This window comes from Ostrinia nubilalis, chromosome 17 (assembly GCF_963855985.1).
Source record: "Ostrinia nubilalis chromosome 17, ilOstNubi1.1, whole genome shotgun sequence".
NCBI lineage: Eukaryota > Metazoa > Arthropoda > Insecta > Lepidoptera > Crambidae > Ostrinia > Ostrinia nubilalis.
In genome coordinates this window covers 5,422,895-5,447,749 of record NC_087104.1, presented here as the reverse complement: position 1 = coordinate 5,447,749, position 24,855 = coordinate 5,422,895, and the positions used below count along the sequence as shown (strand labels likewise).

Sequence of the window (24,855 nt, the reverse complement as noted above, 5' to 3'; positions counted from 1 at the left end):
AAAACATGAATTAAAATGCAGATTTTTCTCAAAATGTTATATTTTTTTAATATTTTTTGCCATTTTCTGGATATTTTGTATTTTTTTTTAGTATAGCTTGTTATTTAGCATTATTACTTTTTTATTTATCAGGATATACCCCTTAGTTTAAAAGTTATTAAGTTTTCTTTACAATAAGTAATTGAAAGAAAAAAAAATCTATAAAAAATAAAAACAACTGATATTTTTTGACCTTTTTTTCATCGATAAAAATAGGTCTAGTTTCACCGATTTTCATAGGTGAACTTTATCAAGACTCACACTATATTGTACAAATATGGCAAGAATGCAAAGTAACACCCTGTTGTATTGTCTAGTCCTAGTGTACAATTAGTAAAACGTGCTTATGATGTTGAAAATAAAAGCAGATTTCGCATTCAAACACATTCTGTTTATTATATCATAATGTAATTAACATTCTCGTCGTGAAATTTCTCTACTACAATCTTCAAACAACTTATGACGTAGGTAGCTTAATTCTAAACTAACTGTTAAGTTTTGGACGATTTGTTATTATTACCCAAAAAGAATTTATTACTTTTAGCGACCAACTGAGAGGAGTTACATTATTATACTTTAATGAATTATTAAGAAAGTAGCATCTAATCAGATATTACAAGATAATGTTGTACATGCACAGCTATATAGAAATTTTGAAGCCAAAACTGTAGGTAGTTGATAAATCTAATCTTAAAGAATCGTACAAGTTACAATATATAAGTTATATAATATCTAGGTATATAAATTTATCTTAGTGCACACTAACCATTAAATTTCATTTTCACTTAGGTTCTTAACGTATTTATATTACAAATAATTTCGATCATCATTATGAATGTCCTCTAAACCTAACACATTATACTGCGTCTTGTTAGCATATTTTGATTGAGCAGATTCTAATAGACGAGTTATATTAAAATCTCTATACAACGGATTTTGTCGTCATGTAAGTTACGTAGTACATAATATAATCCACACGTGAAATAGTAAGTTCAAAATATATAGGTACATTCATGTAAAAATACTTTAAATATTTTCCTCGAGTTCAAATAAAAACCAACACAACAAAGGAATGAATTGCAAGATCCATTCAAAATTATTACAATATTTAAAATGCTCCAAAAATAGAAAGATTCAAACTGCAGATAACATTAATAATGAATTAAACAAAATGTCCTATAAAATGAAACAATATAGGCAATACGTTTTATAATCACAGAAGTCATGTTATTGACAAAATTAATTATAATATTTCTCTACATTATTATATAAATTGTAATCCTAACAGTTACGTAATCAGATAGTAAGAAGATAAAGGAAGGAAAAGGACTCATTCACTTTAATTAATAATATTAACTATCCATTTCTACTAAGACAGTAAAGGGCAAATAAGTAGGTAATGTGATAAAATGATTAGCACAAGTTAATCATTAACTAGTACGGCAAATAGGAGTGCGCTCCGCAAGGCTAGGACTGTTTTGCCTGGTTTCTATGACTAATATTTCTACATATACATAATAAGACTCCACTAGCATCTAAAAGGGGACATACCAACTGATGCTGCATCTCCATTTGATACCAAAACTATTTTTATGCATAAAATATGTTATTGACACACAACCGTAACGCGCTCACAATTAATTTTGTAAGTGGAGATCGACCGATTGAAAATAAAATGTTTAGGTATATTGCGTCTCATAAATTTTAAACTATTAATTGATACAGTAATATTAATTAAATAACTTTTGTTCAATTGGATCATTTATTAGCGACTTAAAAGTTGAATGTGTATGTTACATATTTATGTCTATAAAAGTAAGTGAATTATGTTACAGTTTATTTTTATATATTTTCTTTTCAAACAAAGTACACTGGTCAAATTCTAAGAGATATACAATACATACATTTAGATTTAGTTAGAACACAGTAAAGGTTAAAATAGAAGGTAAGTATCATTAAAGCGATATTTATAATATTTAGAAACCACGTTAAGAATGTCATTTAGCCGAAAATTTGTCACGAAACTGCGAAACAAATAAAATGATTACATAGTTTATTTTGTGTTAATCCTCCAGGGAAAATAAAATTTTCAAAAAACAACAACATTTAGAAAGACTAATAAATGAATCTGTCGTCAACACTAAAGTGCTGAATTTGGTTGAGTGAGACCTTTTTAAAAGGTAGAGTTGTTGATGACAACAACATGACTGTGAGAACGATGTGTGTGTTGTCCCTTAACGTCCTGATGCTAGAGTGTAGGTAAGTAGTAGGGTTGTCCATACAGTGTATTGCCCCGATGCTAGTGTTGGTAAGTAGTAATCCGTACAACGTGCAGCCCCAATGCTAGTGTCGATCAGTGCCGTAACTAGGGCGGTGCTAGCGGGGCCCAGGTCCAGGACGCAGAAAGACCAGGGCTTATCAAGCTTACAATGGGCGTAAAGACACCCCGCAGACTACAAACTTTTAATCGGAAGATAGTTTAGTCAGTTTTCAATTTGTATGAGGAGCCAATATCAAATCGGTGAAATGTGCGGACTTTCATACGTTCATACTGATTAACAGCCCGACCAAACTATTGGCCGACAAAAAGTCTGTAGTGTGCGGGGTGTCTAAAGGCTATTTACGGCACTGGCAGTACTACAGCCGCCTGGCGGAGGCAGGGAACGCGGCCTCACGACTCCCCGACAGTGCCGTAACTATGGCGGTGCGAGCGGGGCCCAGGCACACAGCAGAGATCGTGGGCCTTGCACCGAAAGCTAGTTACGGAACTGGTTATGTGGTGGGGGCGCTACTGCCACCTGACGGAGACGCGGCCTCACGCTTCCCCATTACAGTGCCGCAACTAGGACGGTCAAGGGCGCTTTTTGCATGCACTGATATAAGGGCTAGTTACGGCACTGGTCGTGGTGGCAGCGCTACAAAGACGCGCGGTCTCACGACTCCCCATTACAAGTAACTAGTGCCGTAACTAGGGCGGTGCGAGCGGGGCCCAGGCACAGAGATGGGGCACCCGAAAAGACCTGAGGACTAGAGCGCTGCCAGCTTGCACCGGGCGTATGGTAGGCTATAGTCTGGTCCGTGAGCACGTAGAATTTTGTCCAATGACCCCAAGCTACCCATCCTTATCGCTCGCGCGTAATTATGTTGTTATTGCGCTCACACACTCACTGCGGGTGCCAGTCGCGACAGCAATATAATAACGTGCGAGCGATAAGGATGGGTAGCTGTAAACCCTTGAAAAGAAGGCTGACAATAGTGACTGAGTTTCTTGCGCTGCTTCTTCTCAGCACTGGCCCATTTATTGTCCCGAAGCAGTGGTAGGGTTAATATTGGGACGTGTAAAAGTGCTTTTTAAAGCCTATTTGCAAAAATAAATGAGTTTTTTTTTAATGAGCTAGGGGTCATTGGACAAAATTCTACGTGCTCACGGACCGGGCTTTAGTTACGGCACTGGCTGTGGCAGCGCTACAGCCGCCTGGCGTAGGCAGGGACGCGGCCTCAAGACTCCCCGCCAGTGCCGTAACTAGGGCGGTGCGAGCGGGGCCCAGGCACAGAGATTGTGGGGGCACCCGAAAAGACCTGAGGACTAGAGCGCACCGGGCATAATGGTAGGCTAGTTACGGCACTGGCTGCGGCAGCGCTACAGCCGCCTGGCGGAGACGCGACCTCACGACTCCCCGACAGTGCCGTAACTAGGGCGGTGCGAGCGGGGCCCAGGCACAGACATCGTAGGACTAGAGCGCTGCCAGCTTGCACCGGGCATATGATAGGTTAGTTACGGCACTGGCTGCCGCGCTACAGCCGCCTGGCGGAAGCGGCGGGGGGCGCGCGCGCGCGGGGGGCGCGGCCTCACGACTCGCCGTTGCCGCTGTCGTCGGCGTCGCCGTCGCCGCCCTCGAGCTCCTCGTCGGAGTCCGTGTCGAGGTCGTCGTAATCGTCGTCGTAGAAGTCCGTCATGTCCAGCTGGAAGACAATTGAATGCTAAGATTAATAGGATTAAAAGGTTAGCACGCCAATACGCTCACTAGTTGGCGCCATTTACAGTCCGCGTCAATAGAAACTGAATTTTTTGTAACAAATAAAGACATTGATACTGACGTTTCTATGTACCTATGTATTTAGCGATCAAACTTAAAAATAGATCAAGTGAATCTGTGAATTTAAATTCAGGTATTACTGTAAAATATGACGATACAATTATTAACGTTACTGCAAAAATCTCAATACCATTGTGTTTTGCATTATTATTAGCTACTACTGTATGTAATACCAGGCCTGTTCATCTCCGCAAGTTTACATCGAAAACAAAACACGCACGATGGCCCACCTACAGGATACTATTCGACAAGGCCTCACATACGAGCGAACATTGACTCACGCACGCGTATTCTTGTGTATGATGGAAGAAAATAAAGAAAATGGTGTACTAAATACCTACTGTGCAGTATTTAACTGCCTAAATAATAATAAAAACATAGAATGTACTTTTTTAAGTTGCCTCAAGACACTGCCCAAGTAGCATTCGGGGTTCTATATAGTATGTCTAGTCGTTCACATGTACTCCACAAGCTGTGTATGTCAGCTGTATACGAGCTGTATAGCTTGCTATAATGCTTTTATAGAACCAGTTTGGGCACAAATTAGACAGCCTTAAGTTCACTATGGCTGTACATTAGCAGTATAATAGCATTATAATAGCAGTTTAAGTAGTAACATCGGACTTAAGGCTGACTTACGGCACTATATGGGACGCAGTGTGAACCATACAACGTACGTGAGTGTAATAAAGAGTAACAAGTGGCTAAATGCACAGCTTTCAAAGTTATAAAGTCCGACAAAAGTACTCCAATGCTACATAAAGTTCACGTGTGTCCTAAATTATTTCCACATTTTAATATTAGTTTAGTATTTGTACGTGAGTGCCAAGAGGGAAACAACTCGGGCGGATAATCATTTATGCAAATAATAACACGGGTTTTAAATACTTAATAATGTTAATGCCATTGGGAATGCAACTTTATCGTGAAATGTATACATATTTACAGCTAAAATATTTACGCGCCTCTGTAAAAACGCGATATTCATTTTAAAATATTTAAAACTGGCTGAGAGGAAATCTACAATTTTCAGTTTTTGATATTGTATTGGCATTATAATTATATTACGGTAATTAATTATAACATGAAACCAAAACTCAATCGCTCTATCTGCGAATTTTGTGATAAATCAGCATTAATTTTGAGATTTATTTGGTAAATATTTTAGGTTATGTAGAACAAAATGGTGGAAATGAAATACGGCTATGTGAACTGTTATAACTCCAATTTAATGCGGTGAGCGTATATTAGGTTCACATGTGTTCTGTTAGAATGCTGTTATCTATATGAAGTTCCACATTTGTACCACTACAGCGCTAATGTCTATAAATTTATTCTAATGTGAACTTATGTACAGCTTTAAGATGTACCTAGTTCAGGTCAATTGTGTATCTTTAATTCTTTCAAATACTGAAATTTTAGAGATCCGAAATAAAAAATATTAATGTCCGTTAAATCGCCTAGCCCAGGTACTAATAGTCAAGTATGAATACCTAAAGCATCAGACGGTAGTGTTCCCGGTTTAAATTCGTTTATTATGCCTGACAATTTATTCAAAGCGGAATGAGGAATACGATTTTCAATAGCCCATGTTCTTATTTTTTTGCGAAAGGTTAAATAATTGTCCAAATCAAAATGGTATTCACTATCACTAGAACTGCAATCATCACACTCTGATAATTATCTGTATATTTTGAAGGGAAATTTCAGGTTCAGGCATAATATTTTTCTCTGCATCATGTAGAACCACCATGAACAACTAAAAACAGGCTTGGGGAAATGTGTAATAGAATATCACATTCACATTCATGTTCAGCTTAAAGCAAATAAGAGTAGTACTTGTGGACAAATAAACTGCTATTGATGTTAATGGACAACACATATAGTCCTTTTAACAGCCTACAGTGCACATGCGAACCATTGAAACACTTTTGTACAGATAGTAAAAAAGGTTATTTTAATTATCACAAACAAGTCCTACTACAGCTACTAGCTGTATAACAGTCTAAAACAAGTAAACATAACAGCCTTTGGCTTTATAAATGACCACGTGTGTTCTATTAAAATGCTAGCTCTATAACATCGTACAAGTAGGCCGTTAAACAGCGGTTGCCGTATCTCTACCCTCCTATAATGCTCTTAGTCAGACGGCTGACTAAAGGATAGTTGTTAGAGTATTATAACACCAACAATCGTATAAAAGTATAACTCGACACTAGTCTACACTCCTATAAGTCCCTTAGACAGGTATAGGTGTAATTAATTGCAATAATACAGCTTATACATCACGAGTGAACTGTACTAATGCTTTAAGTACACATTGGAACTAAATGTGAACTCTTAAATGGAGTAAAATGCTACTTGGGTGAGAGGTAAATAAGTAGTTAATATTATTCGTGATAATTCATGGTATATCATGTATTTCCTCCGCCATTTTCCGCAGTTTGGCACTTCACGTCACATCATTTTACCGAAGTCAGCCCTATAGCTTCGGCGCAGTACCGATCACTGACGTTTGTCAACAAAATGATGCTTGACTCTTGAGACAGGCTAAATTACACCATATTGTTAATGACATTGAGCATACAATTTTTTAAATACCTTCGCGAAGTAAAACTTCTGTACGTAGTACTTATTATTATTCTGTGGTAATACACACTTGAAAAAACAATCCGTCGTAGTTTTCGAATCGCAGTCGCAATACATTCATTTACGTTCGACAACGAACGTACAGGCGAGTTATTCTCGAGTAATACACAAATATAGGAAAAATATTGATTCGTATTTTTCTTAGTATTTAACTCGCGCGATTCCCACCATTCGAATCTAAAATTCATACAAAATTATGAATTTGACGACACTATAGTTTTATTTGGGTCCGAAGTACAAATTAATGGTGCAATATTTTTATCTATTGCACGCGAATTGCCCACCAGAAGCAAAACTTAAACGATCATGTTATCGGTTCGGCCGATCACACGCCCTGAAATCGTAACTAGTTATACAAGTCGGTAATGTAACGATCGTAAAAAAATAATTAGAATAAATTTCCTTCCTTACCATGGTTCTAATTACGAGGCACAAGATACGGAAATTCCCCAACAGAACAAATATTTAATAATTTTACTGATGTTTACGTTTTACTATCACGTTGTTATTAGTATAAGTTACGATTCTTTCAAACAATAAAAAGTGTTTATTATTAATTGGTAAAGTGTTTAATTTCACAACTGTCCAAAAGTTGTTCGTTTCAGCTAAATGACGTCAATGATCAGTACGGCTAGCACGAAAAACTTTCGAGTTCGAATCGTTAGCGTATTCGAATCGCCATCAAAAGATTTAGTACGAAAACTACAACAGCGCCCTTGTGAACGTGTCGTAAAGTGAACTTAGTATGAGAAATAGTTGCACAAAACTTATTTTGAGAATCAAAATTGTCACATTATCGTTTAATTCGAAGGTTGAGTATAGAATTTTGTCGAATACGCAAACGATTCGAAGACGAAAGTTGTTCATGCTAGAGGACCGGTCGTTGTGGAAATCTTTGGGTGAGGCCTTTGTCCAGCAGGCAGGACCAAAGGGTACAACAGTAACTATTAGGTAAGGTCTGTGGTAGAACTAAAAGTGTATTAATCATTGAGTTGAGACTGACCTGCGGCTCCTGCGTCGACGATTTGACTTGCGTCTTAATGCAATAGTCTTCTAATGTGAGTGGTACTACAATGCCTTCTTTCTCTGCCTCGATACGGGCCACCTGTGCTTGTTTCCTGAAAATGATAAAAAAACATAACTTTAGCAAATATACATGTAGTTTATGTAGGCACATCAATTACCTACAATAAAACTTGTCCTCTTTCATAAGATTGGTATCGTGGAACTATTTATTGTTATTATGCCAACATTCCTGTAGCCAAGTATGTAGGTTACTTACAGGTAATTACAGTGATTCATATGTCAAATGTATCATACGCTACGCTACATGTTATAAAATGTCATTTGGTTTAAATTTCCTGGTTGTATGCAGTCTCACGGTCAGTAAAATTAAGTAGTAAGAATTGCTTAGAAAATGTTACAATTTTGACATCTGTTTTATATCTACAGACTGGACGGTATTAGTAGATACTATTTTTAGTTGGATATTATTGTATCCTTGTTTAAAACAACATTTATGGTATTTCTTGATATGTATTACATAAAATTAATGCTATTATTAGGCTTGTATTTTGATAGGAAAATTCTGCGTATATTCTCTCTCTGAATATTGGGGATACTATGAGCAACTTAACTGCACCACAATTTAATAATAACTATCCAATCTCACTCTCAATGCCAGGCAATAATATTTCCAGGGGGCACTGTCTCTTGACATAACTACAATCTCTTTTCTTCCAATTCTTACTTAAGTTGATCAACGCGATGATCTCTGCTATGTTTTATAGTTACAACAACCATGTGTGTGACTCAATTAGAAAAGGAATCATATCTTTACTATTTCCTTAGCATTTTTGCATCATTATTGTATTGTTGTAATCGCAACATTCGCTCTGTTTATAAGATAATGTTCAGAAGTGCGTCGTTTACTTATCAGCACTCCTGATAAACTAGTTGTAATTGTTTGTGTACATTGGCTGCTATTTATTCTTGCAATTCTGTATAAAATTTACATACACAAGTGTCCTAGTTAAATGTAATTTTTTGCTTTTCAATCAAACTGAAAATCCGCTTATATGGATTTCGCTCAAAATGTTGAGAAAGCTTTTAATAACAACTAGATATTTAAAATTATATTGTGTCGGGTAGGAAGAAATATCTGTTTATATTATAGCATTTAACCGCTTGAGAATTCAGACTGAAGACGACAAATATTTACAAGACCCAGTACACCAACGTATGTATCGATTTTAGACTTAAACGTGACCTAACGTCCAATAGCCAATGCCTGGGAAATAGAGGTAGTGTTGGTGCGAAAGGTACTCGAAAAAAATTGTGTAGGATATACATTTTTAACGTGTCCGTACACGACATAAGTTCAGATTTATTACAAATGTTCTTTCCAATAGGCCAACATGGAACAAGCTACATAATTCACAACAGACGAAATAAGCTCCTCATAAACAATTTGAATCGAGCTGCCTGTAATTTGAGTAAGTGTAAGTAGGCCTATTATATATCATAGCCCACGCAAATGGGGAATAGATTAGGCACAAAACACCCCGAGGCTCAATTCTCGTAGGGGCATAATTTAGTGAGCAAGACCATTTGTGCCTTTGAATTTTCTCAAATGGAACAATAAGTAATACGCTAAATTTTAGTTCAACCAAATGTTGAAGTCAGTTCGGCCAATCGATACGGGACTAATCATAGCTCGTTCTAATCACTGTGTAGCCCGAATTAAAAGCTTGGCCACAAATAAACTTCAAATAGAAAAGCGAATCCAGTTAAAAGGAAAGGAAGATGTATGTAAGTACGTACATACTATCATTGGAATGACAACGTAATTTTACCAGAAGAAAATAGCAAATTAATGCCTTTCCTCACCCTGGTACTCCTATGAGTACCTACTACTCCAGTGTAGTTAGAATCTAAGGTTTGGCTGCGAATAAAACCTCATCGTTCCTTTTCGTCCAGTAACGAAATCCAAAGATTTGTTGAAGAAGTTGGGATCTAGAAGTTGGATAATCACCTGATAATGTTCTCGTACTCCTTGTCCTTTCCCTTCGAGTCGCGCCAGCGGCGGTACATGACGCTGGCGTCCACATTCGCCGGACTGAAGGTGTTGGGTTCATTCAGCAGTGAGATCACGGAGAGAAGCACAGTGCGTACACTCTGCGTCGGGTTCCAGCGCTCGCAGGGAAGCTCGCCAGACTGCGGGTCGTCCACTGGCGGGTGCAGGATTGATATGCAGAGATCGCCGTTCTGGAAAATGATAGAACAACCCATTAGAACCAGGCGTAGTGTGCCTTACGACAGACCCTGTTGATTTATTCCTTTTTAATACCAATGGGGTCTATTCGAAAGCAATCGATCAATTTGTTGGGGGTTCTGCTCTATGACATTTATTTTTGGGTTAGTTGTTTGCACACGTTCGGGGGTCGTCGCTCTGGGGCACCGTATCACTGATACGGTAATAGTACGTCCCTGATCAGTACCTAACATGTTTGAAAAAACATTAGTTGATTCGCAGTCGACGTTATGAGGGCATCGAATTAATTCCACATTAAAGATAACGACGACGTTAGATTTAACTGTGTCACTGCGCAGCCATTGACGCCTACCCGCGTCTCCGAAGCGTCAGAACTTAACGACAAAAAATGCACGTTACTGTTATTTCTTTCTGGAATCTTAAATAGTTGTATTGTGTGCTATTTTCCATGTGCTAATTTTGCCTGTGGGGATTTGACTGCAGGGACCTATTTCTGTTTGTGTTGTGATTAGTGGACAGTAAGGCAATAAAGACTTGATTTTATGTCAAACTTTACACTTTTTTTCGTATCATGAGTTGATTGCTTTGTCTGTTGATGACTCATGGTAATGATGAAATATCTGTTTTTGTTTTTCTTTTTGATAACGTGAATATTGCCTCATTGCGAAGATCTAGAATTTAAATAAAATTTTAATAATTCAACCTTAACTGTGAATACCTTGGTAATAGTTTTATCATTCAGCCGTTTGCCATCAATAAAGAGTAGGAAAACCAGAAAACATCATTTAGTAACAGCATCTTAGCACGCTTCGACTACGATTTAATTTAATACCTATCGCCAGCCCATCTAGTTTCTAATGAAACGCTGTCTCCTCTAATCAGCCGTGTCATAGTTATTGTTGGAACGTAATTATTGGCATTGGCAATGTCAATCACATTGTTATGAGGATTGTACGCGATATTACAGAGGACAAACAGTTCCAGTGTCTTTCGCGCAAATTGGTCTGATTTGCGCAACCGCGGTTATTAAAGTCATGATATTTAATGCTTCACGGTCCAAGATTTAGATTTCGTTTCCGTTGCGGTGCAGAGCACGCGTAACTTTTGTTACATAAAGCCAGCGGCATTGTTGCCGACTCGCCGTCAAGTTTGCCGATTATTGAGTCGTCATAACAACGCTCACCAGGAATTCGCATATCGAATATTCGATTCTATAAAAAGATACACGCATCGACAATTTTTAAACGGCAAAAGATGCTAAGTTCCCAGAGATACAATCGTGTTCTACACAGATATCCTTCGTTGTTACAGGTTCGGTGTCCCAGAAACGTAGGTACGGGTACGGCCTTATTACTAAACAATAGACGTGCAAACAATGTCTAAAGAATAGAAGTATTCTGTGGACAGCTTTACAATGAAAATCTGGCATCCTAGAAGCAGATAAAATAGTGCGATTTTTTTAGACATGTTGAAAATGGTATATTTCTTTTGTAAAAGAAAATATACCTGCCTGTGTGTGCGATGTAGCGTTAGATGTCGCTATGTGAGACACCCGCAGTAGCCAATAACTCTCGACAAGGTTGCTAGAGTTTTATTAAAGCTAATACCTAGGTAGCTACAAGAGTTTGTTCTGGCTGAGCTCAAACGCTGTTCCAATATAAAGTTTTAACGAAATGATTTCATATCAATTTATAAACATTTATTGCTTATTGAGCGTAACCGAGTGCCAAATAAATGGAGGTCTCAGATCAGAGTAAAAACCATAAAAGCTGACCCTGCACGATGTTGAATTTAAGTTAAATGCATTTATTATCAAATTAACAAAAAATATAAACCTGAAGAATTACAAAAGATGACGTGAGGACGACTTTTTACCTAAGTGCAGAAAGTAGGGTAATGTTTTTCGCTATAATGGATATTACGTGTGTTTCAGTTAGTTAAAAAAGTCAGATTATGGATTATGAGAAACAAAAATGTGGTTACACTTTCATTGTGTCGTTCCTACGTGTTTACTTTTGAAAGTGTTACATAACTCACACGTAATTAGTAACTAAATCACACAATGTTACAACTATCAATACAATACACCTAATAACAATTAATCTTGTTACTGCCGTGTAACATTTTTCGGTATTAACGATTCAGCATTAAAAAGAAAGGAGAAGTAAATTAAATTATGTTACAAAACTAATAAAGTTTGCAAACATTAGTCAGGCAATTATTTGGCTCGCTAGTTGCTTTCTTTCTTTGAATTAGTGTCGGGCTAATTGATTTACTTCCTAATTAGCTTCGAAATCAGATGTTGAAGAATAAAATGTATGATCTAGAAATACATTATGTACTCAAGCATTATATGTAGTGTACTGTGTAACATGTGCATTACACTATGACAATTTAATCATGCGTGTTTCCTGTTGTCCTCTAACTTGTCTTAAGCCTTATATGACAGAACAGTGCTTCGTCATTTTGATATGTCCTGAAAGAAGCATTTTTTTAATGAGCCAGGTTAGTTTAAACAAATCCTTTTTTAAATATCGACTGAGCTCACAAATTATAATCTGGTGTCAAAATTCATTAACCGCCATCAGCATTATGACATAACTCTATCGAACCGCTCTCTGATGTACCTACACGAAATCTTAAAGGATTTATACAAGTCTGCCAAATCTCCTCCAGCAAAGTGGGAAATAACACAGTGATTTTTCAATGTACCCCAATGAGAATCAATCCCAGGACCTCCGGATCAACCAAGACGACCTTTCTAACCGCTAGACCACGGAGGCGTTTACAAACAAAAATGTATGTCAAGTATTTTAAGTAAGCTAAAAAGAAACCGTTAGCTTGCTTTTAGTTGTAAATTAAATGCGTGTTAGTCCGAGTCAGCTGATGTTATGCCGTATAATTCGAAATTAATAGGTCGTCAGATATGAATATGATGATGCTCGTGTTTACTAGATGGAGGCTTTATAATGAACCTCCCAAGATTCCCAACTCTGGAGCAATTCTTGTTTAAAGTAGAGGAAATAAAGTTATTACCACACACAGTCATCGCTTGTACCACTGGTTTACTGTAAATACATAGGTTAGTCACACGGCAAAGTGTTAACCTTACTGCGATAAGGTCTTCAAAATAACATGGAAAACATTTCTAGAAAATTATTCAAGTTCAACAACATGAGTATTGACAGCTCTTGAAGTTTCAAGAATGGTCAACATTAGTGACTAATCATAAGTTGATTTTACGGTCTTATAACATATGTATCAAAAAGGATTGCGTTGATACGTGTGAATATCTTAGTATGGAGATAGCGGAAGGAACAGTGGACCGGCGAGTCACCTCACCTTCGCCGATCGCCCTTGCGACCTCGGTAATCACCAGCCACCCCATTTACATCGTAATCTGCTCAACGGCTCGTGAAGGTTATTCCATCCTCTGCGTTTAGTTATTCTCGCAAACCGCGATTTTGAAATTTGAACGGTTAGCTGAGCAGGCCTACTCCGTTTCGTATGACCTAGATTCGCGCGAGTATCATGATAACTATGTAGCTATCCACCAAAACAAATATAGCAAGGGAAATGAGGACTGTGTGCCTACCGAGTATATCCTTTCCTTTAAAAGCATTAAAAGCCTGACACCTTTAAAATAACACCTCTACCTAATTTGATGCGCAAAAACGATATTTTCCTATTTGCAAAAGGTGGTAAATAAATTGATCCAAGAATCTTTGTTGAGACCATTCAAAGAGGTTGTACCTAAATAACAAAGGTTTAAGGTTTAAATGGGCTTCTCAGAAAAACGGTTCCAAGGGGTGTGCTTTAGCGTAGGTTGGTGTTTTCAAAAGGCAAAACAATGAGACAGTGAAAGTACGAGCCTCATGTAACGGTTCCGCAGAGTCTGACTGTGTTGATGACGTGTCTCCGAGCACACTTTGCCTGGCTTCTATTCTATAGGTATGTTTTTAGATAGGTTTCTGTTCGTTACCTAAGCTCTGTTATACATACATGTCTTATTCAATAGGCATCTACATACTTGGCAGAACAATTTAGGTTAGTTCATAATTTGAATCATACCTATATCGTAATAGGAAGGAATACCTGAATTTCAAAGATCGTCAAATAAGTAGCCTGAAACGAAAATTTAATACGAACAGTGATGTTATTGATTGGCCAATGTACGAGTGTTGTATCCTTGACAAGATTGTCCGAATACCTACATAGCTTATTGAAATCAGCGTCACGCAATACGATAGCATCGAATATTATTGTCATACAAGTATCGATTGCAGAAACGAATATAAACAACGAGCCGAGCCGCAATCACTGTGGTTATGTTTACTAGAATCGTTTCACTATCGCTTTGTGGTTTCATCATCCTGTTCACAATACCCATAGAGAAAAAAAGAACTTGATTTTAATCATGCATCACAAGTTTTGTCGATTTCTGTCTAGTTCTTGTGTTTGTTATTCATTGTCTGCAGGTCGATTTAGAAATGACCTTATTCTCACGGAATGCTAGTCTGTACTCTGTAGCCTGTTGTGACTTCTTTCACACTTAGCCGATTTGTTAGCGCTAATTTTAATATTAAGAATAAAAATAAAAAGATTTATAGTGGAAGATAGGCGCAATATTTTCTACGTAGTAACCTGATGATAGCGCAAAAGCACCTCGGACATAAAGCAAGAGCGACGCCCTCGGCTAAAAATATGCCACCGGTTCATCGCGCGCTTCCTCACAAAGAAAATGCGTGTATTTCTGACCTCCAAATCGGGAAACACTACAGCACACAATGTTTACGGTGCTACTGCCAGGGAAATCTAGAAAATTCATGTCGGTTGTCCAAAGTAAAACTACGCGTCCCAAGGTTAGGGCAATCAATCTGGTGTGACGAAATTCGTTGGCTGTGGCTTTGAGATAATAATTTACATGAAGCAGTGATTCTAAAGGGGGAATTTGACGGCATTTTGGTCACGATGCGAGAAGACATTATTTAATCTAATAACGTTTGTAGGAAGGAAGAAGACTAGGAAGAGGAACTGAATCCAAGAGTCGTTTTGTAGGATCATTTAATTGCGAATATGAGGTTAAACAGTGATCCGCCTGGCAAGGACCTTGGCTCGGTTGCTTGGCCGACGGGTGGGTTGAAGGCCTGCTGACGCACGTCGTCCGCGGAAGCGCACCTTATTATAGTTCGTACACCCGCGTCTTTGTCATTCTTTGACTAACTTTTAACTTTATGCCCCCAAGCAAAAGGTGATTGTTTTTCCACATGACCTGGTCAAGTGACGAGAGACCTGGTGTCATCATCACGCGACTTGCCAGTACAGTGCGCCGCAAGAAATGGCGTCCACGTGGCTAACACAAAGGGGTATGCGATCAAAATGTTGGCACGAGTGTCTGCGGTCGCTTCGGGAGTTACAAATCGCGTCTCTGGGGCTTTATTTAAAGGTGCGCGTGAATGTAGCACAAGTTCAGAGCGACCACCGCGAGGCAGGTCATCGAGATCAGGAATAAGGTTAATTACCCCAAGGCCGGGGAGTGCCAATGACGACGTATCAAGCAGGAGTACGAACATTTACAAGGAAATGATAACAAACAATATTGACATTGCGCCAAATTGTCTTGTTTTTTCTTGTTCTAAACTCGACGCTCGGTCACGAACGACGTGATTCTGTCTACATTCACAATGAGATTGGCATCAAAGTAAACTTAGCTTGTAGATATGTTTTTAAAATATCTACGCAATACGTACATTTCGTGTATGTTTAAATAAATAAGTACAATTGTAATCTTTGCCGTGCATTTATATCAAAATTGTGTGTTTTGCTACTTTGTCCACCTTCGTCGGTGGCACCATGCAAAGGTCGTTCAACCTGTACTGCATCCTGTTTGAGGTGAATTTTTCAACGTCTAGGCTTACATACAAATTTACAACGGTACTTTACGGTGCATTTTTACTAAATGCTTTATTTGAGAACTACCTACTTGCCACATATAAATGCAGAGAAAAAAGGAAGTCGTTTTCGAAATCACCACATTATTTATTCATACTGTATTCGTATGTGTTAGCGTTAGCCTAGTTTTGCATATCGATATCTACCTAGAAATCCGACGACTCATTGCTATTGAGAATACTTTGTCTTTTCACACCTAGATCCTATTCTAAAATCGTACTAGTTGAAAATAAACATCGAACAACAATATATTTTGGAGAGATTCTGGAACTTTCGATTGCAACATTTTACGGAATGCAGTCACGTCTTTTGAGTAAATCTCCAACAAACATTCATCTTATGCTGCATTTGAAAAATATACAGCGGTTTCTGAAAATTCTTGTTTTTGAAGTAATTTTGGGAAAAATAAGCGATTAGTGTTTCTTGGTAGAGTGAAGCGAGTCAGTGACTCATAGTGGCGTCACGGTGAATCGGAGGTAACGACTGATGACCCCACGTTTCATTACATTATTTCGCGGTGTCGACTCACTGACTGTCTCTTCTAAAAGTTAACGGTAATCCCGCTTACGCGAAAACTGTACAACCGGCTAGAGGCATAGTTTTAAGAATTGACCTGCGCACAGTGTGTTATGGGACTGTATAAACGGACATTCTCATTGATTTGATGAAACGTATAGAGCTCAGTTATACAAACATGATAGTAAAACTCCCGTTTGAAAATTCCACGTAGTTTTCGCGGTATAAAAATTCAAAGTTGCCTATTTTTTTACCTCAAAATTATGCAAAAATATTCTCACTCGTTAACTAATAACATTTAATTCAGAATTGTTATAATACTTCATAGAGCTTTTAAAACTACACGTAATAAGCGTATTAAGTGCTTCGTAAACGCGTTCAGTTAATTAGGAAAAATGATTTTAGTGATTTTTGTTTTTATTTTTTTTCTCAATTATACCTTATTATATGCAAACATTTTTAATTGCAAAATATAGTCTGATATTTAATCTAATTGTATTAATAAAATCAGCTTTAAACTCCGTGATATATTTGAGAAAAAACATAAAACGTCTTAATAAAATTTTTACGAGTCTAGGGTCGACAATTTTGAAAGGAATAATTGATGTCTAAAAAGTTTCAAATCCCGCCTGTTATGTGCATAGTGTTGAAGGTTCTAAAAAGTCACATTCACATTGTTTTTAACCGACTTCAAAAAAAGGAGGAGGTTCTCAAGTCAAGTCTTTTTTCTTTTTTAACACTCTTATATTAACTTAAGTTGTATGTAAGTAACTAACTAAAAAAGTATGTAAACAAATCTAGGAAGTCGAATTTATCCTACCTTTAATAATTTTCTCATCGATTTGAAAGCTATGTAAATCGAATGTCAATACAATAACTTGGTACAATCGAGCTGATGATATTTAAACATCCAAAAGAAATATTGCTATTAAAAAGTGATGGGAAATTTACAATTCTATATGGCGCATATTTTCAATTTGATTTTCCTCAAATATATCACGGAATTTAAAGCTGATTTTTTTTATACAATTAGATTAAATATCAGACTATATCTTGCAATTAAAAATGTTTGCATATATTAAGGTATAATTGAGAAAAAAAATAAAAACAAAAATCACTAAAATCATTTTTCCTAATTAACTGAATGCGTTTACAAAGCACTTAATACGCTTATTACGTGTAGTTTTAAGAGCTCTATGAAGTATTATAACAATTTTGAATTAAATGTTATTAGTTAACGAGTGAGAATATTTTTGCATAATTTTGAAGTAAAAAAATAGGTAACTTTGAATTTTTATACCGCGAAAACTACTTGGAATTTTCAAACGGGAGTTTTACTATCATGTTTGTATAACAGAGCTCTATACGGTTCATCAAATAAATGAGAATGTCCGATTATACAGTCTTATAACATACTGTGCTGCGTGCACTCCAAATGAGTAGAACTAGTTATGACAGTGGTTTTGCTTGTATAAAAGTTGAAAAATTAAAAATTTCTGAAAAAGGAATCATTATAGGTACAGACTTTAACTTTATTACCAAGTTCTTATTATTTGTAAGGAAACGAACAAACTTATTTCTAGTCTGTTTTATTGGAGTTATTCAACTACTTCAACCTTGCTTTGTATTGTTTTGGCCTGGATTGTAATGAAACTGTTTTAAATTGTATGCATATTGGGTAAAATACAAATGAATCACACACAATGAGTGCAAAGTTAATCATCTGATTGTGGTCCTCAAAAGAATTTAATTCCAAAGACAATAAACATTTCCGTAGACGGTTTGAGGGTCGAAGATTGATCGCAATGGTAATAAAATTGTAAGTCTACATATAAAATAGAGATCTAGAGAGAATCGAAGTTAGAAGAAGGTTGTCTGTAAAGTGGGTCACGCTGCGATGCAGCTGAAATGGTCCGCGGGAGGGGTCAAAGAAGCCAACGGTGTTGCAACATTCAGTCGGCTCTAAGCTGGCTGCATGAGAATTGAAACAAGTTTTATTATTCACTAGTAAAACATACCTCTATCTATGAGACTTTAATGCGTTTTACGAAGGCTAGGCTTAGAGGCTTAGGGCAGGGCGAGACATCCTGTTTTTGCAGGTTTCCGTTTAGTAGGTAGGTAGTAGTGTTTTACTAAAAAATCACACAAACATTCTGTTTGCAGTTTCAGATCCAGGATATGACGCAGGATCCCGCGTTAGGTACAAAACTTGATTTCGGTAGGAAAGGGCCTTTAACTAACTTTGAAAAGAGAAGGAAAACAGGAACCTCTCCTGTTTTCTGTACAGTCTGTATTGATAGGTGGTTACGGCATTGTTATGATGGTACTCGCGTATACTATTACAATGTCAAGGGCAATAAGCGATGTGATGCCAAAAAGGTTTTCGTTATAGGTAGCTAAGCTAGTCTTGCAGCCAGTAAATTTCACTAAACGGTGGTTTAATTAAATTTACACATATTCTGCACTTTAGTGAGTTAGCATAAGGTTTAAATAAACCAACGAAAAATATTTTTCTTATACCAGTTAAAGGATTAAATAATTTATTATGCCCAAGTCTATCCAAAGTCGTCTGAATGATCTGGTTAGGAGTGGTCTCATTCTCATTATTATGTACCCTGTTTGGGGTTCTGTATTGATTTGAATAATACATAATATTATTATTGTTTTGCTATGGTCAGTTTGCTTACAGAAAACAGTTGAAAAGTTTCGTTGTTTTTCCTTATTTCACTGATGATCCTTCTTTTAGATTTTTTAAAGGCTGCACGCGATTTCGTCTTGAGTTAATCGGATTCCCAATTATGCCGCATTCCACTAGATGGAATCCCCAAATTCATAAATCTCTAGGTCTAGCAGTTAAGGCTCACTCTGTTTCGAGAATTTGTTTACTAATAATAAAAAGGCGAAAGTAGCTTTGTGGTCTGCCTGTTAATTCGAAGAGCTGAACCAATTTTGATGATTTTATTGGACTCAAGATACTAACTACTGTTAGGCACCTACTTGTGTCTTTTTTTTTTCAAAAATATTACGAAACTAATAATAAAAAAAAAAAGATTCGCTAAACTTTTTGGATGGAAAATGATTGCATTTTCTGCACAAACAGAAAATCTATCGCGAGCAGTGCAGTTTTGATTTGTAATCAAAAAATTTTATGCAATAGGTAATTTGCCAATTACAACAAACCAAACAATATAGGTAAATAAGTCAGTAGGGTACCTATAGAATTGAATCGGTAGCACATTTGCATGTGTTTACTCTAATTAGCTAATTACGAATTGTTTGAATGAATTAGAATTGAATTAAACATTCGTATGAATGACCTCTAAATGGAGTTAGTACTAAACTGGATATTTTAATTAGGTATTTGATGTTTGCGCAAACAATTGCTATTGTTTTTTTCATTCCCATAGGTAGGTATAGTCTATGATCTATTGTGATTCTTGTTTACTGAAATCTACACAATCAAGAATCTTAAAAATATTTTATTATCTAGGCTAGATCTCAATTAGTTCATGTATCATTATTTACAAACTTTAATTTTTTTTGAAATAGATGGTGTCTGTTGTAAAACATTACATAACAAGAGCAAATGACAGAATTTTCTTGAATTAGGCGCCTATAGAATAAACCCTATAAGTTTCCAAGAATGAGTTTTTCTTCTTATCTTTAAAATTTAGTGTCCGACCGAATGTTCGGTTTCGGTTTCGTTTTCGGTTGAGTTTCGGTAAAAACACGAGTTTCGGTTTAGTTTCGTTTTCGGCGGCAAACTCGCCGAAACTACGACCGAAACCGAATGTGCATTCGGGAGTTTCCGCGCTGTTATTGGTCATGTTCGGCGTAGATGATTCGCTCGCTTGTTTGTTTGCTGTTAGTTTTGTTTTGTTGTAGTGGCGAGTTTTGGAGTGATTTATTTTGAATTAGGTAAGTTTTATCTCGTTTTATGTCGTTATAACATAAGAGCGGGTAGTAAACATAAAAAAATCAAGTTTAATCTAACCTATAAATTTTTTTTTGGTTTGCAAATGCTATACGTAAACAAACATTAGTTAGGTAGTTAGTGCATTTCATGGTGATAATATTATGGATTCAGAGTTTCAAAGTTCATTTTAGCACAGATAATATAATACTATTTTAGTATTAATCACCAAGGTATCCAAGTGGCAAGTACAGTAAAGATAGTAGATACTAACTTACGTACTACCAATTTTGTTTTGAGAAATTATTAAGCTCAGACCATGGGACGGGTTATGTAGATGTCCTGAATATTGCGAGTAATTTAAAAAAAACTAGACTATAAATCCTTTTTTTTTCTTTTTTAGAGTAAAGGCGCTTTATAAGTTCAATTTTAATGCAATTTAAAGAGAAAACAATAAAGGCTGACTGATTATAATAACGTTTTCTTTATTTTTCCCTCAAAATATGAGCCTTGTAAGGAAGTTTCGGTTTCGGTTTCGGCCGAAATAGACACTGTTGCCGAAATTCGTTTTCGGTTTCGGTTTCGGTCATAAAACTAGTTTCGGTCGGACACTATTAAAATTACAAATCTTTTATAGAGCACAAATTAAATTAGTGGTTTCATTACATACAACATTGATAAAATTGAAGTATTAATGTAAATGTAAGACCTATTTAAATAAAAAGTCAAGCACTTACCTCATAAACATTTGGATGCCACACTTTTGTTAAAAATCTAATGGAAGGTGGAGAATATGGGTAATCCGAAGGGAATTTCATATGTGCCTGAAACAAACAAAACTTGGTTTAATATGGAGGTACATAGTTTAAATAAAAAAAACAAGATATCAGATTATGAGTTACCTACAGTAAATAATAAAATGCCAAATGGTAAAGATGGCTGGGTATTTTGCTAGATGTTGCAATAGGTACTCAGTTGTAATCTAAACTGAACATACTTTAGCACCCAAATCAATGTGATGTAGGTATCATGGATGGACATAGTGACTAACTATTGGTATTAAATAAACAAAGCAGGTACATACAGGGTGGCCAAAACAGTGAGGTCTAAAAGAAAAATTTTGATTCCTTACATCAAGGTGTATCTAAATCACCCCCATGTATGTTATACGATTTTGCTTACCTTAGGAGATAGTTAATTTTGTGATATTTTAAAATTCTATGACCGTAGGCTTTAAAATGTTTTATCTTTTTTTGGGTTGACTTTTCTCAGATTTCTTTTTTTTCGTTTGATTCGTTATTAATTGCAGATGTTTGAAAAAAATAATCACCTTCCTATCTTTGATGCAAGATACAAAAGTTTTGCTAGAAACATTATTTAAAACTAGCTGACCCGGCGAACTCTGTTCCGCCTTAAAGGCAATAAATAAGCCATCGCAATTTTTCCTTATTTGCTCACCGTTTAGACCTACCCTGGACTAGGTACGACAAACATTTTAAAACCAAAATCAGCTCAATCGGCCCAGCCGTTCTCGAGTTTTAATCAGACTAACGAACAGCAATTCATTTTTATTTATATTAGATCATTATGCTTTTAGCAGAACACTATCAAATTTTCAACTTAAAAGTTTAAGTAAAAAATAACTTCCATAGGTCCAAAAGCATTTTAAAAACTGCGCACTGGCATTTGGAGGTAGGAAGCCATAGTTCCTCTGTAGTTGAAGTTCCCTTCCACCTTCAGCCTAATTATCAGTTTCCACCAGGTGTGATGAAGGGCAAGAGCTTCCTCATTGAAAATAAAAACATGTTCTGTCCAGTTAATGTCTCTAAATGTGTTCTACGTAATGTAAACTTAGAGGATTCCCAATATTAATTCAATCTACGAAAGTCAAAAACATGTAACGGAATCTCCGACTTACCACTTTAGTGGAGCGATTACAGGAAATAGTGGCCCATTAAGTACATGTTTTTTTGTATTATTATGAATGTTCAGGAAACGGCCCAGTTTTTAAAATGGTTTTGGTCTATGGAAGTTCTTTTTTTAATTTAAACTTTTAAGTTGAAAATTTGATAGTGTTCTGCTAAAAGTATAATTATAATGTTTCTAGCAAATTATTATTTTATTTTTTGATGATTATTTTTTCAAACATCTGCAATTAATAAAGAATATGTAAAAAAAAAAGAAACTTGAGAAAAGTCAACCCAAAAAAAAACATTTTAAAGCCTACTAGGTCATAAAATTTTAAAATATCACAAAATTAACTCTATCTCCTAAACTAAGCAAAATTGTGTAACTAAGCAAAATAGGATTTAGATACACCTTGATGTAAGGAATCTAAATTTTTCTTTTAGACCTCACTGTTTTGGCCACCCTGTATACAAAGTTGTAAAAGTTTCAATTTTCCTGGAATTCTCAACACTAAATTGATAGCAGGATTTTTTTTCAAAGAAAAAAATTGATAGCAAGTAGATACCTAATGATTTCTGATTTACCCCTAAAATAAGTCATTCATCAATTTTGTTTTGGTGGAATTATTCAGTTAAATAACTAGGTTCCTATGACTAAAACTCTCGCATGGTCTTTTAACAAAACCACAATGGTTACGAATGGATCGACTATGTTACACAAATGCAGTTCCCTACTTGATGTTATTTATAAGTAACGAATTTTTGAAGGCCTTTGTCCAGCAGTGGACTTCATTTGGCTGAAACAAACATAGGAACGAATGAATTTATAAAAATATATTTACATTTTAAAACCATTGTAAAAAAAGAAAGACTTCCTCAGAATTACAGGTGAACTTTTTATTTCATCTAATTTTGCTATTTAAATTAACACACAAATAACCTGTACCTATAAGTAGGTACTTAGTGATTAAATACATTTGGTACCAAATAGCTGTAGATGCTAAAATAACAACTTGTGCTTAAGGTATGTCATGAAGAGAATCAGGTTCCTATTCGTAATGAATGCTGGTTCCTAGAGAAATAAGTTATTGATAGGAATAATGTAGGTAGATGGTGCGAAATATCGTTTATTAATTTGTTTTGTTTGTTTTACATAATGTTGGTGTTTTTGATATCAAAGTACCTTAGGAGAATATTTCCATCAAGGAAAAAGTACCTACAATGGCTACCATTTAGATACAGTTATCTTGAGAAGATCAAAACAGGATATGTAACAGGAAAATATAATATTTATATGGTTGATATTATTTGCAAACATTTTATGGGGAAATAAGATAGTTTTAAGTGCCTATCTACTTTAGAAGTTCATTTAAGGTAGGAAGATAATTATTACTGATGATTTAAACAGTTCAAATATATTTAAAACAAGCCCTCAAGAATAATCCCACGCCTACCTAGCTACTAAGTTTGACCAGTTTTTCTCTCCCACATGGTACTTTTTATAGCATCATGTAGAAAAACGAGACTAACTTCTTACAAAGACTTGTTATCACTCAAGATTGCTTGTTTTTTTTAGTTGATAGTATTGTCATTATCAGGACAATGGTGTTGTAGACTTACCTTGAAGTATCCACCTTGGTATAATGTGTCTGGAGGTCCAAAGATTGCAACTTCCCACTCAAACAAATTGTCGTCTCCTAGCAGCTTCACCCGAAAGCCCTCGACGGGCTCCTCTTGCAGGCTTTTGTATTCCAAAGCCAGAGCCCTCAGCGCCGAGCTGGTCGGAACTGTGCTAGACATTGTCAACTACTATTTTACTAACCTACAATACAACTATTTCACTTTTTAAAAGATTCTATTGAGATGCACAACGGAACTCTCCTCGCGGTCCACGTATTCACAAGACATTTCAACTCGAGTCACAATAACAACGATGAATTTTGGTAAACATAGCGCCAACGTAGCTTCGGATTATTTTGCAATTCACACACTTCAAACGTCAATACTGTAGCAGTAATAAACTTTGAATTATTATGAATAGACCAAATCTCCACACTACACGGCACGGCGCAAGACACAACAATGAGAAAGCAACTGGCCAAACAATCGCGACTCCAAGGAAAACGGCTGGCGTTGCTCGCACGTACAGGTACAGCTGCTGCTTGTCTGAGTTGCCCGACCGAATATTGTAGAACAGCTGTTTAGTTATTTCCGTCAAAGAGCATAAAAGAGTAAGAGACGGCACTCCATAGATATTTTTTGAGCTCACGCACACATATGCATTTTAGAGAACGACCCGCAAATCTTTACCAACCGCACAAACTACAGGCGGAGCTACCAACATAATGCCTTATTTTCTGACAGTATTAGTGACGTTCGTAATAACTTATCGATTATCGATACTTTGCTAGGGTTGTAATTGCATATCGATATCTAGTATAGGAACCTTCAATATTTTAATGATTACTATTTTTATTTTATACTATGTGTAAGTAAAACGAAGTTTTG

At 36.2% G+C, this 24,855-nt stretch overlaps 1 protein-coding gene across 1 annotated transcript; it reads right to left on the bottom strand.

Moving 5' to 3' along the window:
• Window positions 1-408: 408 nt before the first annotated feature.
• Window positions 409-24,556, bottom strand: LOC135079920 (ubiquitin-conjugating enzyme E2 R2). The gene is made up of 5 exons (XM_063974549.1): window positions 23,968-24,556; window positions 21,178-21,264; window positions 9,820-10,052; window positions 7,789-7,903; window positions 409-4,002 (listed from the first exon to the last, which is right to left on the bottom strand). The coding sequence occupies exons 1-5, from the start codon at window positions 24,145-24,147 to the stop codon at window positions 3,889-3,891; spliced, it is 729 nt and encodes a 242-aa protein (XP_063830619.1). The 5' UTR covers window positions 24,148-24,556; the 3' UTR covers window positions 409-3,888.
• Between the last annotated feature and the right edge of the window lie 299 nt (window positions 24,557-24,855).